At 40.5% G+C, this 16,214-nt stretch overlaps 1 protein-coding gene across 2 annotated transcripts; it reads left to right on the plus strand.

The window, feature by feature from the left end:
* The first annotated feature begins 7,326 nt into the window (after positions 1–7,326).
* Positions 7,327–9,902, plus strand: lbx1b (ladybird homeobox 1b). 2 transcript variants are annotated; one of them, XR_004553025.2, is made up of 3 exons: positions 7,327–7,989; positions 8,506–9,059; positions 9,631–9,902. XR_004553025.2 is itself a non-coding variant. In XM_034093938.2 (2 exons), the coding sequence occupies exons 1-2, from the start codon at positions 7,662–7,664 to the stop codon at positions 8,991–8,993; spliced, it is 816 nt and encodes a 271-aa protein (XP_033949829.1). In that variant the 5' UTR covers positions 7,327–7,661; the 3' UTR covers positions 8,994–9,526. The 2 variants fall into 2 exon arrangements, 1 of the variants encoding a protein (XP_033949829.1); XM_034093938.2 differs by lacking the exon at positions 9,631–9,902 and having other exon boundaries at positions 8,506–9,526.
* The last annotated feature ends 6,312 nt before the right edge of the window (positions 9,903–16,214 follow it).

Consider the following 16,214-nt stretch of genomic DNA (forward strand, 5'->3'; position numbering starts at 1 on the left):
TGCTTTCACAGCATTAGCATGATGAATGCAGACACTTTTCATTAGAGCCAAATGAAAGCTATTCTGACACAATTATGGCAAAAACAATAACGGCGCTGTGTGAGCCACGCCATGATTGATAATACTGCAGGGGGGGGGATTCAATGGTGTTGGGCTTAACCAGGCTTTCCCTGAGGGGTTTTCCCTTGGCATTAGTCAGACAAATCCCTTTGTCAACCTCTCCCCTCGCCATTTTTATTCATAAGCATTTGGCCCTAAGAAAGACATCAAACCAAGAATACAACGAGAGGTCAACATCGTCTTTGCGCAATGTTAACCTCTGCATTGATGAAGCTAATTCACATTTCCTCAGTCCAGCCTACGGGGGTTCAGGAGAGGAGGGGGAGAAGGAGCAGAGGGACGCAGGAGCAGTGTGTGTTTAAATGCATGCATGTGTGTGTGTGTGTGTGTGTGTGTGTGTGTGTGTGTGTGTGTGTGTGTGTGTGTGTGTGTGTGTGTGTGTGTGTGTGTGTGTGTGTGTGTGTGTGTGTGTGTGTGTGTGTGTGTGTGTGTGTGTGTGTGTGTGTGTGTGTGTGTGTGTGTGTGTGTGTGTGTGTGTGTGTGTGTGTGTGTGTGTGTGTGTGTGTGTGTGTGTGTGTGTGTGTGCCTCCCTGTGTGTCAGCGGCCACTTTGTAGTGAGTCTTCCTCTTGACCCGGGCCCCTCCACATGGGGTTTGCATTGATAGCGTTTGCTGAAAGGAGGGGAAAGTGAATGTTGTCCGAGCTCATTGGAATGACAATGGGGGCATATGGTTGTGTGTGTGTCAGAGTATGGTCATGGCAGCCACCATATTCCTCTGTGCAGGGTTGCCAGGTGCTTCATGAACAGACCCACTGAGAGTCGACAAATCATACACAAACGCAACAGCCTGGCTCGTGGCTCTTCTGCCCACCAGGGGGTTTTCTGCGGCTCTGTTCTGCTTTCTCCTCCCAGGGATCAGAAATCATACAGCAAACCATAACAACACAACAATAAAAACACTTCAGTTGACTGTCAAGCAGAGACACTATTCATTATCTGTTTATCCTCCTAATTAGAGCCTCCTAGTTAAAAAAAACAAAAAAAAAACACAGAGAACAAGAGAATAAAGATAACCTGATGTAGTTGCAACCCCTCCCACACAAAGCCACTTCTTCTGTCATGAATAGTCAGCTCCACCCTAATGACTATTCAATACAGTCTGCAGGCTGCAGATGAACGGCCAATCCACAGCAGCATCTGCTGCGGGCCTAACTCGCCAGACGCCAGGCTTGTAAGAGGGCCATTGCAGGCTAATTGAAAGACAGAGGCCATCTCTCAAAGACAATGTTTGTGTGTATGTGTGAGTGTTTGTGTAAGTTGGGAGGGGAGATCTGACAGAGAGAAGAGGGAAAAGAAAAGGGAGGAAAATAATTGACAAAGGATGGAGAGAGTGAAGAAGAGGGAGCGAGGAGGAGAAAGGGAGACATTCCTCTCCTCACAGAGAGAACAGCTGACCTGTCAGCGTTTGTTCCCATGCGGCCATATTGGAAAAACCCCTATGGGCATTGAATGAACACAACCCAAAGCCACTTCATGTAATTAGAGTGGCCTGGTGGTCTTATCTTATTTTAAGTACATGTTTGAATGAAATAAACTGGGATTTGATTTAAAAAAGCAGACATACCTTCATGGCACAGTTAATAATCCAAAATGATTGTAGCTTAAACTGATAAGATATCACATTGCAGCTATAAATAAACAGTAAGTAATAAGTAATAAAATCCAGTCTGATCTATAATTATACGTACGAGTAATCAACAGAATTGCAGATGGTGTTTAAACTTCTGAAAGTGACAAATCTGATCTTCTGTTTCCCACCTCGAGGTCTCTTTATCCTTGTTGCATCAAAAAACAAAAAAACAGCCTTCACAAATGTGAGAAAGGAAGGATTGCCATCATAATTCTCCCCAGTTCTCCTCCGGCAGTTTTTATTACCAATGGCGGTGAATAATTTGTTCCCACCCTGGCCATCCCAAATAACACAATCCTTCAGCTTCACTGCTGCTTACTGTGTTTTATGGGGAAGTGTAGAGAAAGGAAGAACATTCAAATGAAGCACTATCTAGTGCTCCGCTGTGACATTCATAGTGCAGGGGAGGGATTCATCAGAGGAAGCAAAGGGGAAACTGAGAGCATGTGGAGGTAGCTCCTGAGCAGATTGTGAATGGGTCAGTACAAAAAGCGAGGTGAAACATGTTTTGGGAGATGGGTTTAATGGTCATGCACCGACCAGTAACCGATGGTCACATATGTGCCGTTTTGCTTTCTGTAAATTAGGAACTGCTTATGTTCAGGCTGCTCCACAACAAGTGTACAGGCCCCAAACCACACCAGTATGATGGGGTGTGTGCAGCCAGTCTGTTACTGGCAGGTAGAAGAGTGTGAGCGGAACAACTGCTCTACCAGGTAAGACCCAGGAAACGGTTCTGCGGTTCAGCTTTATCGCCATCATAAGGAGAGAAAAACATGTTTGCACCCTCTTAAACATTGGTGTCAAACTATTTATTGAGTGAGTGGTTCTTTATAGCGTCCATTGCAGTGAGAGTAATATTTTCTATTACTTCAGTCAGAGACCATGAAAAGGGTCCTTTAAGCAGAGGAACTCTGCATTATATACACCCCATGGGGTAACTCCTTGTATTTCCTGGGAGACTGTGCACCTGTTTCTGCTGTTGCTGCATGGGGATAATGTCATGACTTGTTCATTTATTGACTGTTTCGTTCGACTCAATTTTTATGTTTTTTTTTGTTTAGAAGTGTTAGAAGCATTTAACTTTATGAAAGAAAACACATTTTAAAATGTGGTTTAAGAGTGTAGATGTTCTCTTATTTAGAAAGGGTTAGTTCATAAAAAAGTTATATATTTTTCAACTGCTAAAAAAGTACACAAACCCAATTACCGTGCTTAAGTATAATGTTGGGGCACTTAACATTAAGGGTTCTATTTCTTTCTGCTCTACACCCATTCCGCTATATTTGCAGATTCATATTGTGTTGAGTATATTAATAATACTGACTACTTTAAATAATTTTAGTATAATTACTGATAACATTTAGTAGTACATTTAATGTTAGTTCGGAACATTTTTTAGTACGTGAAAGATTCTTTGTTATATTGGAGTATTTTTTGCATTGTGGCATTTATACGTTTAACACCTAAAGAGTTATCCAGCTGTCCTTATAGTTTTAATTGTATCTTTTAATATTGGCTTACTGCAACTTACTCAATTCAATTGAAGTAAAAGACTTTGGTTTCATAATATTGAAATTACATTTACAAATGTCAACTTTCTGAAAACACAGTATTTGTTTATAGAAAATTGCTCTAGAAAAATAAGAGTTTGCTTTGGACTATTGACAACTGTTCATTTGTTTTAAAAGCCAATTTTAGCCAAAAAGTTATGTTTTGTCTTGGTTGAAGTAGGATAAGCAGTGTAAGAATCCAGATGATAAATGCTCAAACGTCATAAAATGGACAAACTGACTCAATGGCATCACCAAACATAAAAAGTAGCTAACATTAGCTACCGTAAGTGAGCATATATATATATATAATGATGTATATAAGCATGCCCCATTGGATTATATGGAGGAAGGGTGAGTTTTATACATTAGTGTGTAAGAAAGTGTTCATTTAAACAGTTTCGTCCATCTGTTTTAATGAACACTTTCAATTTCCTTAAAAAAACAACCTGAAAACGTTGAAAAAGAAAAGTATAATAAACCACACATGAAAACATACAATTGTATTTGTTGGTTTTCAGCGTGAGAAAACTGACGCTCTTTTAATTACACTGCCACCTACTGCTTATCTTGACGAACAACTAATAACAATCGTAAAGCGTAGTGGATAGAAAAAGCAGTAATTGGCATTACCTTTCGCTGATTTTTCTCTAAAATGTGGTGAAAATGTGCAACATTAGGATGAAAACCCAGCTATTGTCTTTTCCATACACGTAATTCCTACTGGGTGCTATTATTTTGTCGTTATTGTTGTTTATATTCAATGTAATTATGGCCTTGAGTCGGTAAAAATCTGGATCTGAATCCTCAAAGGTGAATTTTCATGCATAAAACCCATGATTGCATAGCTGCAGAGGTAAATGAGAGAATTCATGATGATTTGGTTGAACTAACCCTTTAACAAGACCCTTGTGAGCGTCACAGCAAAGAGCCCCCAACCCTGGAGGAAACAGTTATCTGAGCGGCGGTCCACGTGCATGGTGGGGATAATGCTGCTTACGATTCCAGCAGCGATGGCCCCGCACTGCGAGGCAGGAGAAGCTGGGGCCGTCAGGGATTTGTCAGAGGCCTGTTATTACATCTCTAGTCACATAAAATATGGCTGCCTCTCCAGAGATCCCACCGCTAGATAAATCCCTCCAACCAGACGAGCCCTGGCGATGAAACCTTCCAATGGGGTGCCTCAGCCAGTGACCTCTGGTAATGACGTGTGATTTATACAGTCCATGTTTTAAACCACGAGACACATCTCTCCCTCTGTATCTATATGTGGTGTCATGTGAGATAACTGGCAGGCCTTTGGGAGCGGGGAGACATGACACCCCATCTTTGGGGTCTCACAAAATGGCTACAATGTGGATAGTTTCCCCTGCAGCTGTCTAATCACAGGCTAAGCCTTGCAGTGAATGCTGTGTCTCCTCCTGCACCAGGTCAACAACACATTGCAGGCTGCCACTTTAAGCTAACTGACCACAGTGTGGAAGGCCTAAATCAACACCTGGTTGGGAAGGAAAAGAGGGCTTGTGTTCTTGGAAATGTGTGGCACTGACAAAACTGGAGCGTTGACTTTAATTAAATGTATTATGTCAACAGATTTCACATAACTGAATTAGGTTAGTTGAAAGCAATAATAAGTCTAAATCAAAAGGTATTAGGTTCAACTTCATATTATTGCTTTCAACTAACCTAATATGTGAAATGTGTTGACATAATTAATATTAATAATTGACATTAAAGTCAACGTTTCAGTTGTTTCAGTGCTTGGCTGTTGTAAAGAAATACACTCTAACACTTGATTATGATTAACCAGAGGGGGTTATTCCAAATCCATTCTTAAAAAGGCCACAACAGCTTCCAAAGAAAAGCAGAAAATGAAGCAGTCTATGGGTCATTTTCCAGACAGTCAGTGCCCCCGCCAGTGGACGTCCCCTGCACAGTCTAGTAGCTTATGAGATTAAGTTGTGTGGCTAAAGGAGAGCTGAGAGGCAGGCCGTGTCGTTGACCTTGGCAAGCCAGACCCAGAGATGTGGACACTACAAATATCTGTCTTTAATAAACAGGCGCCAAACACAGCTCAGCGGGCTGGAAACACACACATTTCATGAAAAATAAATTGTTACATTTTATCATTTGTGTTCACACATTAGATCACCTTGTGTGCCATTTAATTATTTTATTCATTTTTGTTATTTGCCAATTCATAATATCATATTATAATGCTCTTTTCTTTGATATTTCTATTTGCTGTAATGTTTTATATGTGTGAGAGGAAACATGTTGCCTGTTTGTAATTGTTTTAATACTAAGTGGGTTTTTTATCATTACATTTTTTATTCATGTAGCCTTATTTATATATAAATGCCTGTGTGCCTTACTTAATGTCTATTTTAAAAAGCACATGAATGAATCAAAAAGGCTTATTACATTCATTTTTTCTAGTTGTATAACAACTTTTTCTATCTGTTCTTTTTTTGTGATAGTAATTAGAAAGCTATAAAAAACAAAAATCTTGGCAAATGTTTGAAATGATATTGGTTATATTTCGCAACAACCAGAAAACAGTTACTACTGAAATCAGTAGCAACAGCAGCAGCAGCAGCAGCAGCAATAAACTGCCTGACTGCCATTTCTTTTTTTCCACTTCATAACCTGATAGTTCAACTGGACACATAAACTACAGAAACACATTTGCTAACTGACAGCTAAAGATATTGATTTTTTTTCAATATTGAATAACGAAATAATATTATTTTACTTTTTTTTAATAAAGATGTCATATGTTGTTTTAACAAAAAGGGAAAAGTTGATAATAGATCAAAAATGAAATGTCTAACTCTTTCATGTTGTGGCAGTCCTGTATATGGACAGAACTTTTTAAATACACTCGTTTAATGTTTTAATAAAATAGAAAAATAATATAGGAAACTATTTTAAATAAGGCTGAATAGAACTATAAAATACGACCACGTTATTAATTGTATACCCTCTCTCTCATCATCATCATCATCTTCATCATCCTCACTATGTTGCTGTTTTATTTTTTGTATCGATGATGTAAAACTAATCATTGCAATATTTGCTTCAAACCACCTGAATACATTCATCAAAAAATAAATATATAAAATATTCTAAAAATAACAGCGTTATTATATCAGCATCGACGAAACAAAAATAACTCTTTAAATAATAATAATAAATTGCTACAATTTGTTTTTAAAATGTCCCTCTCCCGCAGTAAAATCCCGGGCAACTTCAACAATGTAAAGATTAAATAAACGTATTTCTTCCGTTGGATAAGCGCCTGTATTTTTATTTTTATTTAATAGGAAAAGGCATCATATTTTGTGCAGCTGCGTAAATTCGTTTTCCTATGCAAATAGCCTGTCGCCAATCCTTCAGCCCGGCACGAAAATAAACTCATCATGTCAAACCTGCAGGACGCGAGGAAATTTGAGAGCAGATGAAATATTTCTCGGATGATATAAAAAGGAGCCCTTTTGCCTGAGTTATGGCCCGGGTTTTGGCGTTGCTGAGAGGGATGCATGCTGCTCCTTCCCTCCCGCCCCGGAGGAGGTATCATCAGAGCTGATATATGGCCCAGCTCTACATTACCTTTACAAAACAAAGGATCATCCACGCTTTGGGTCGAGGAAAAAAATCCTTCTGACTATATCTGCTACAACTACACTTGAGTCGACTTGTCTTTTATGGCAACATCCAGATAATCCAAATACTTTCAGACTGAAAGCCTAGAAACTCCTGGACTAAAACCTAACTTTTACGCATAAAATATAGGATTGCAATCTCTCCCTCAATCTTTCTCTCTCCCTCCCTCTCTCTCTCTGCTTCTCCTCATTTACCCCACATACCTATTCTGGTGTCTCACCACACGACTAAATTAGACCAAAAATGATAAGAGCACAAAGCACTATAATAATTCCGCCGGGCTCCTCCTCCTTCTAGCCATGCGTCCTAATTAATGGGACACCCCCAGTCGCAAAAAGCCCCGCACTGGACTGCAACATAGTCAAAGAGTGAGAGGGAAGAGGGCGAAAGTGCCACTGGAGATAATTGATTACCTACCAATCAATGATAACTTGTTAGTAATCGTCAACTCTTTGGACCTCGCCATTTTCAGGGAGGCATCTCACTCCTGCGGACTTGCTGCTCCCGAGGATCGACACTTTGAAGACATCCCATTCTGGAATAAGATTTTTTTTTCTTCATTCTCCTCCGTGTCTTTTGTTTTTTTCCCCCACCTCCCAACTGCTATGTGACTTTTTCCCCTTCGATAGTCTCGCTCGTTTTTAAACCCGCTTGATTATTTCTTTTTTCAACGAAGTCCTTTTTACAACCAATGATGACATCCAAAGAAGTGGCCAAATGTGATGCAGTGGAGAACAGGAGGCGAAGTCCGCTGGACCACTTGCCGCCTCCTGCCAACTCCAACAAGCCGCTGACCCCCTTCAGCATCGAGGACATCCTGAACAAGCCCTCTGTGAAACGAAGTTACACCATTTGCGGCACAGCTCATCTCATTTCGTCCTCTGAGAAGCACCGTCCGTCCAGCATCCCTCTGTCCAGCCGGGCTCTGCTCAACCAGACCTCCCCCCTCTGCGCGCTGGAGGAGCTGGCCAGCAAGACCTTCAAAGGGCTGGAAGTCAGCGTTTTACAGGCTGCAGAAGGTAAATCTCGATCCCTAAAAAATACAGTCGAAAAACACCTTTTTAGAATGTCATAATGGGCGTTTCTCTGCACGTGAATTTCTCATTGTATGGCCTGCACAAGATAGAAAATAACCATTTAAATACACACCTGTTTTGCAGCATGTCATGTAATAAAAAGAACAGAAATAATATTTGAACATATTTCTCCTTAACAAATATATTATCGAAAAAAAAAGGCGTGTTCATGTTCTGGGCTGCATGGAATAAATCGACACTGCTTTTCTTTAATATTAAGGTCCCGTGTGTCTAGTGAACACTATTTCCCAGTGGGGTCTGTGTAATATCCTTATAATCACCCCTTCCCACAAGAGACAAGGGATTTAGTCTACTGTTTCTCGTAGGATCACTTTCATTGCAATTTTTGCGTTAGGTTGACTTTTACGCGCACGCTGCTGCAGCGGTGCAGAGGAAGCTCTGGGCGCTGCACCTGCAGGATTCACATTCTCACGCGGCCTCTCTCTCTCTCACACACAGGCCGGGACGGGATGACTCTGTTCGGAACGAGAAGCACCCCGAAGAAGCGCCGGAAGTCTCGGACGGCGTTCACCAATCACCAAATCTATGAGCTGGAGAAGCGCTTCCTGTACCAGAAGTACCTGAGCCCGGCCGACCGGGACCAGATCGCGCAGCAGCTGGGCCTGACGAACGCGCAAGTCATCACGTGGTTTCAGAACCGCAGGGCGAAGCTAAAACGGGACCTGGAGGAGATGAAGGCCGACGTGGAGTCGGCTAAGGCCACCGGCAATGTCCCTTTGGAAAAGCTCGCCAAGCTGGCGGACCTTGAGAAATGCGCCAACGGCACGCTGGGCCACCCGCGACCAAATTCCCCCGCGCGGGTCGGCCAGCGGGAGCTCGAGCTCGCTCAGAAACTGCGGAACTCGCCGCTTTCTCCGTTTTCAGACCACACAACTAGTAAAGAGTGCTCAGAGGACGAGGACGTGGAGATTGATGTGGATGACTGATGGCACAGCGTGGGGCTGGAAGGTCGAGAAACACAAAAAGACGATGAAAAATCCTCCGGAGGACTTGTAACTTACTGCTTATATTGTATACCATATCTCAGAACATGTACCAAAATGTAATGACTTTTATATCGACACAGATAGACCTATTCATAGTGAAGCATGAACACAACACGAAATATGCAGTGGTATTTTACTATGTATTCATTAGCAACCTCTTTCTTCTTGCAAGCAAAGCAATAGTCTAAAAGTAACTTGTGATTGTTTTACACTATAGGCCAACACACACACACACACACACACACACACACACACACACACACACACACACACACACACACACACACACACACACACACACACACACACTTGTTTCCATCGCTTTTCAAGGTCTATACCCTCACACACCACAATGAAAGTGCTCCTGTTTTTCATATTGTTTGCATGGAAATGCATGATTTGATTTGTGATCATTATATATTTATTTTTACTTTATTATTTTTATTTTTATTTAATAGTTGCTGGTGTTTTTCTGTGAGCCAAATCGTCATTGTGTCACTTTGTCACTGCCGGCTCCTCCTCATCATCATCTGACCGGACCCCCCCCCCCCCCCCCCCCCCCCCCCTTTGACTTCAGCTCATGTTTGGCGTCCCGATGCTGCTGTGCATGATGATAAAGATGATGAAGATGATGATCGGAAAACCCGGACATTTGTGCGATTTATGGGAATGCTCACGCGACGGCGAGGAAGAAAAATGAATATTGCGGTGATTTTGAAAAGCTATAGGCTACTTTTTAGATTTATTGTTTGGATACAATAGATTTACAGTTATAAATATTTGTTATGTTTTGTACACCTAAGTGCCTTTCTAAAATCAGGACATCATTTGAAAAACCAATGCACAGACTGTAATGTATATAGGCTACTATGGGAATAAAATGGCTTTTCTGAATATATCTTTTATGTTGCAATTCTTGAATTAATATCAAGCTTTTTTATTATGAATATAATAGCTTTTTTTTCTTTTTAGTGAGGACAAAAACAATCATTTTAGAAACACGCTCTCCTTGCCAGAAATGGGCGTGTTAGCCTATCAAAGCGGCCTGTTCAGAGTTATTATTCTGAACTATTTTGTCCCTTTGTGTCCTTTTCTACTAAGATGCTCTAAACATTTTGTGGCCCGGAATCTCACATCTCCTTTCACACCCTAAATGCGTATCGTGGCTTCTTGACCCTTAGACGTGTTTCTCCATTCGTGGCAAAAATTTATGTGAGAAACACAAATCTGGTGCCGGGGGGAAAAAAAGACGAGGATGCCACAAAAACACAAAGTTTTGGGCCAGTTTCTCTCGGGCCTTTTATAGACCTTTTTTGTTCTGCGGGACTGGGCCGTAATTTTGAGCGTAAAGCATGAAAAGTGGGGACAAATGAGCAGCGTTCCCTGGTGGGACGAGCCACAAAGGAGCAGGGCCGGTCCCCCGCAGGCAGCAATACTGAGACAAGTGTGTCCCACCGCACAAAAAGGACGCAAACGTTTGGAGGCCATATGGTTTTTGAAATTTCCTCACAAATTCAGACAATTTGATGGATTGAGTTAACCCTCCTTTTAAACAGTTTAACTGGGCGCGAACAAAGGCCATAATGCCTACATAGACTCTCCCTTCATGAGGGCATCTGCGGCTATTAATGTCTAGCCCTTTTCTTTGCCTGGCGTTTTGAACAAGTCAATGAATTACAATGAAACTGCCCCTTTTCTGTGAGCCGCTTGTCTCTCACCGCTTTTTAGCTCTGGAAGAATATGTTTGACTTCTGTCCAAGAAACGTTTTCTAAACAAGAAATGGATTTTGTTGGAAGGGGTTTTAATGTTAAGTAGGCAGCCATAAAGAGTTGAGACTGTGACATTTATGCCAAAGTCTGGTTAGGGGACTCCTTTGTTTGTTTTCTTCTCATCTCTCTTTTTTTTCTTCTTTATTTCTTTTGTCTTTAAAGGAGTTTAATGAAGCTGAAAACATGGTGATGTGAGAAAGAGTGGAGCTCAAAAGGCTTTTCTCCCCTTTAACTCTCTTTGTTCAAAGAAATGATAAGTAGGCCTGTCTTCTTGTGACTTGTTTATATTCTTTTTTTTTTTACTTTAAATTCAGGACAACCTGAATACGTTTATAGACCAGTAAGTACTTGAAGCCTATCTAAAGGCAAATTAGTCCTACAGTAACAAAATCCCCCTATTTAGAATGTATAAGCCACATTTAATAAATGGTTTATAACATTATAATGACATTTTAGGCTAAAATTAGTTTTTTTTAGGTAGTGTAATTAATGTATTTTTTAACAACCATACACCCACCCATAATGGAGGCTGCTGTTGAAAATAAAGGGAACAAAGTTTTTAAAAAAAGGTTTAAATATAAATATTGTCATAAGAGAATTTATAATTATGAGTAAAAAACTGCCTTTTAATTTACACAGTAAATTATCCCTATGTCTTGATACTGCATCATGTTATAGCTTTATTAAGTTTAATACTGCCCAGAAATGCTAAATAGGTGTGTGAAGTGTTTCCTTTAATTCACATTTATTACAATATTGTTTAGTTAATCGAAGTGACGCTTTTCTAAGGAAAAAGAATTCAATTAAATTATTTTGTAAATTGACTTGCAAATATGAACAAGTCGATTTAAAACTCATTCCTAAAAACTAATCCTTTCTGTATATCACAACACAGTGTGTGTGTGTGTGTGTGTGTGTGTGTGTGTGCGTGCGTGCGTGCGTGCGTGCGTGCGTGCGTGCGTGTGTGTGTGTGTGTGTGTGTGTGTGTGTGTGTGTGTGTGTGTGTGTGTGTGTGTGTGTGTGTGTGTGTGTGTGTGTGTGTGTGTGTGTGTGTGTGTGCTGCAGCCTATTCTGAATCAAGCATATTTATGAAGGGAGAGAGTGTTAAGGCAGGCTAAGTTTATGGATTTCACTTGCTTATTTTATGAGGCCTTGTCAGGCGGTCCCGGCGATAAGTAATACTACAGTCTGTGGGACCACTTCGTGGTAATTAATCTGGAGGTCTTAAGTGTATTTCAGTATTTCACTCCAAGATGGAAAAAATCACTACTTCAATCGTCCGGAAAATTGAAGTTTGATGCATGAGTCCCTACTGAAACAATAGTACAGCCCTCTCTCTTCATCCCTTCCCCTCCCCTTTTTCACTCCCTCCCTCTCAATTCTTCTCTCTATATTTTATGATTATTTGTACCTTGTGGAAAAACAGTCTCAGGTGCAAATGAATATTTCAAACACTGGTCGAGTGACAGGCTTTCAAATCTCCAGTTTGTCCTCTCAAAAGAACAACAATCAGCATCCATCAACATATATTTATTATTGTATTATCATAATTATTCTTATTGAATATGTATATAAAAAAAGGGAGGATCTGTAAATGACTTTATATTTGCCTGGATAGCCTGAATTGTAGAGTTTTAATCATAGCCTTCCTGTGGAGCCAGTTAATACTTCAAACTTCAATTTTACGGGCGATTGAACTAAGCATGTTCCTGACAGAATTGATGTATGTATTAATTTCCTTTAACTGTTGATTAATTAGGCTGCGCTGAAGGCTCAAATGGAACAGTTTGCTCGGAAATTTACATATTAATCAAATTCTAGTTGATCATTCAAATAATCCAGGCTATGTGAATTTAAGAGGATGTAGCTTGAAAACATATAGCAGGGGAAATCAGTAAATATATTTTCTGTCCTGCTTCTGCTGCTGCTGTTGCTGCTGCTGCACTGTATTAACACCAAGCAGTCAGAGAGTCAGCCTCACCATTTGGACCAAATTGTTTATCCAGTTTTGCTGCAACCAAGTTCAACAAGCAACAGCAAACCTTTGTGCTTGTGTGTCTTATATAGTATGCACATGAGAGAGGAAGAGATGCAGATTTCTGTATTCTCATTTAGTTTAAAAAAAAAAAAGGCCGTTAAATTACTACTACTACAAATGACTACAAACCTCTTGATTTGGAAGTTCAGTTGCATCAATGTTATAGTCGTCCTGGCAGACAGCATATCACTTAGCAATACATACTACAGATATACAAAAAAATCAATGGCCTTATAAATGTTAAAACAGTTTTTAATTAAACATTGTGAGACATTAAAGGTAAACAAAGTCTGCAGTTAGATATTCATTATTTATGACCACTGTGTCTAAAGAATACATTATTTAAGTGTTTCTAAAGGATTCTTGAAATATGTTTTTGCATTGTAAAAAAGGTCAAAACTGCACCAGCATTTTGAGCTATGGGTTTAATTTGAAAATGTAAAACAAATTCATGTACTAAAATATAAAAAGAGAAGGTAAAACGTTTCAAAATATATGTTTAATTTCTTTGTGGCAAATAAAACATCAACAGTTGATTGAATAATAAAAGTGAAATGCATCAATCCCTAATTGAAGTCATCTGAAAGCTCACCCAATCCTGATGGTTTCATTATTTGAACCACGAGTGAGACCAAAATATACTCAAACGGTGGAATTTCATTCTTAATAAAAACTATAGTTTAAAAAGGATACAGAAAGGAAGTGAAAAACCAAAAAGGAACTGCAGATGTGAACAGGTTTAAACTCCAGTCAGCTGCTCGGCCACAGAGGAGAGAGAGGAGCAGAGACACCTGCTGGTGTTCACAGGGCAGTGAACGCACCACATTGAGCACTTAACCAGCCATGCTGTGTGTGTATTTTAAAAACATGAAGTATATTTCAATAGCATGTACATTTATATCACTGCAAACTAAGTTACACCGAGTTGTGGTTATGATATGTTTTAGTTTTCCTTTCTGTCTCTCTAAATCTGAAGGGCAGAAACAGATTAGAACCCTTTTTAATGCTAAATAGTTTCTTACCGCTTTTATTGTCTTTATATGTTTGATGTTTTTAGTATATGTTGATCTTAGACTTTGCCATTACTATTGAATCTAAGCATGACTTTGTGTTTTCTATAAAATTGTCTCTTCCTGCACTGTCAAAATAGATCACGGGCCGCATTTAGCCCCCGGGCCGTAGTTTGGACATCCCTGCTTTATGGCGTCAGTTTCCGGACTACTGTATAACCCCAACAAAAGGAAGTGTAATGACACAGGGCCGGCCCTAGACTTTTGGGGGCCCTAAGCGAGCTTTGGCTTGGGGGCCCCACTCACTCTAGCGCGTTCTCACTACACACAACACGGAACCAATTTGTGTCTTATGATGTTAGCATAAGCACCCATATTGTATAAATAAGCATGTAAACACAGTGGACCTAACATCCACATCCTCTAGGGGGGTCCTCACCTCCTCTAAGGGGGTCCTCACCTCCTCTAGGGGGGTCCTCACCTCCTCTAAGGGGGTCCTCACCTCCTCTAGGGGGGTCCGGGAGTAGCACACAGCACGGAACCAACTTGGAAGATTTGTTGTAAGATATTGAAGTTAAAAGCATCAATCTGGTGCACTTTGAGAGCAAAATTAAGAGATCTATGGATACATCTCTCAACACCCATATGAAACAGAACTGTAAACAGATTTTTCTTTATGGATATTTTACAAATCACTTAAACTGTATTCTTGTTTTGTCATAAAGTATTTCATAACTGTTTTTCATTTATTCTCTCTGGCTGTCCATCTCATAATGTTCACATAGAAACTAGCTGTCAATAGGAATATCATTCAGAAGAATTATAATTTAATGCAAAAATCTGTCACAAAAAGAGGTTGCACATTTAAATTCAGGTGTTGTTATGGCAACGTCAGTGGCCAAACAGCCACATTTACTGCTGCAAATAAGTTCAAACATGCTGTCGACACGTAAATCAGTGGCAACTATGCCACCATTTCAGCTGACTTTTTCTCAGAAATACTGTCACATAACATCCATATATTTCAGTGCTAGGTTGATGCTTAGCTAAGATAACTATGAAACACTTTCACTGACAGGAGTCAGGACTCTGGATCAACTGTGTACTGTAAGGTATGTTGCAAATGTATTATCTTTTCAATTTACACACGGCATCTATTGCACGTCTGTCCGTCCTGGGAGAGGGATCCCTCCTCTGTTGCTCTCCCTGAGGTTTCTCCCATTTCTCCCTTTAAACTGTGGGTTTTCTCCGGAAGTTTTTCCTTGTACGATGTGAGGGTCTAAGGACAGAGGGTGTCGTATTGTCATACTGATATTCTGTACACACTGTGAAGACCACTGAGACAAATGTAACATTTGTGATATTGGGCTATATAAATAAACATTAATTGATTGATTGATAAGGTAGCTTCTAGCTTCATGTCGAACAGTAAGTCAACATTTTCCAGAGAGCTTTCTTTGAAATCACCAGGTAACGCTAAAAAACATAACATTTAGATTGTATGACAAAGTGTTTATTTAATATATCTGGCTAGCTATAGCTACTTGCTAACGGTTTAGCTTACCCCCGGGATTCAAAGTAACGTCAACGTAGCTGTAATTTATGCTTTGCTAACATGTTCGCATAACTTGGAAGTTTACTGACATTTACATACCTTGTTTACCTGGCGCAAGTGGTGGCTCTGGGGTTGTTGTGTGAGCCACCACTTGAGAATTGTCGTCTTTTTAAAGAAAATGTTTACTGATGTCCATCTTCAAAAACTCTGAGTCTGACTGACAGTTTATTTTAAACATAGAGAGGCGAAGTCCCTCCCTTTCCGGTGGACCTCCATGGGACCTTATTTCGGAAAAATTATGTATTGAAGTCAATGGCGAAAGACAGCGTTTCCGCCAGGGGGGCGTCTTGCCGTCATTAAATATTAATAATTCGAGAGAGGATCGAGAGTTTTTATCGCTTGAAATAACGAAAAGGACAAGGACATCCCGCTTTTGGAGGGGCAAAGGAGTCTGGTGGGATTATTTTCGGAGTATTGAAGATCGTTTCCCCGACATCGGCGGTGCCTGCTACAGGACAACACGGAACGTGTGCGATTTGGACGCGATGAGCCGTGCGAGTTGAGCACGCGCGTGAGCTGCGAGCACCAGAGCCTTGCAGCGGCGAAACTGAGGCTCCGTGGTAAACTGTGGTAACATGAAGAGCCGTTTGGGAGCCGTTTGGGAGCCGAAAGAGCTGGCGCTTTAAGAGAGCCGAGCCAAATGATCCGACTCACTAATGTAATAAAGACAGTATAAGGGACGGCTCAAGTCCAAATTCAAGTGTGTCCCCCCCCCCCCCCCTCTGGGT

This window comes from Pseudochaenichthys georgianus, chromosome 1 (assembly GCF_902827115.2).
Source record: "Pseudochaenichthys georgianus chromosome 1, fPseGeo1.2, whole genome shotgun sequence".
In the NCBI taxonomy this organism is placed as follows: Eukaryota; Metazoa; Chordata; class Actinopteri; order Perciformes; family Channichthyidae; genus Pseudochaenichthys; species Pseudochaenichthys georgianus.

What these genes read in the sequence shown, in the direction of transcription:
- lbx1b (XM_034093938.2), top strand. Translation starts at nt 7,662, where the DNA reads ATGATGACATCCAAAGAAGTGGCCAAATGTGATGCAGTGGAGAACAGG. An exon ending in CGTTTTACAGGCTGCAGAAG is followed by an intron (nt 7,990 to 8,505) that starts GTAAATCTCGAT and finishes TCTCACACACAG; the next exon opens with GCCGGGACGGGATGACTCTG.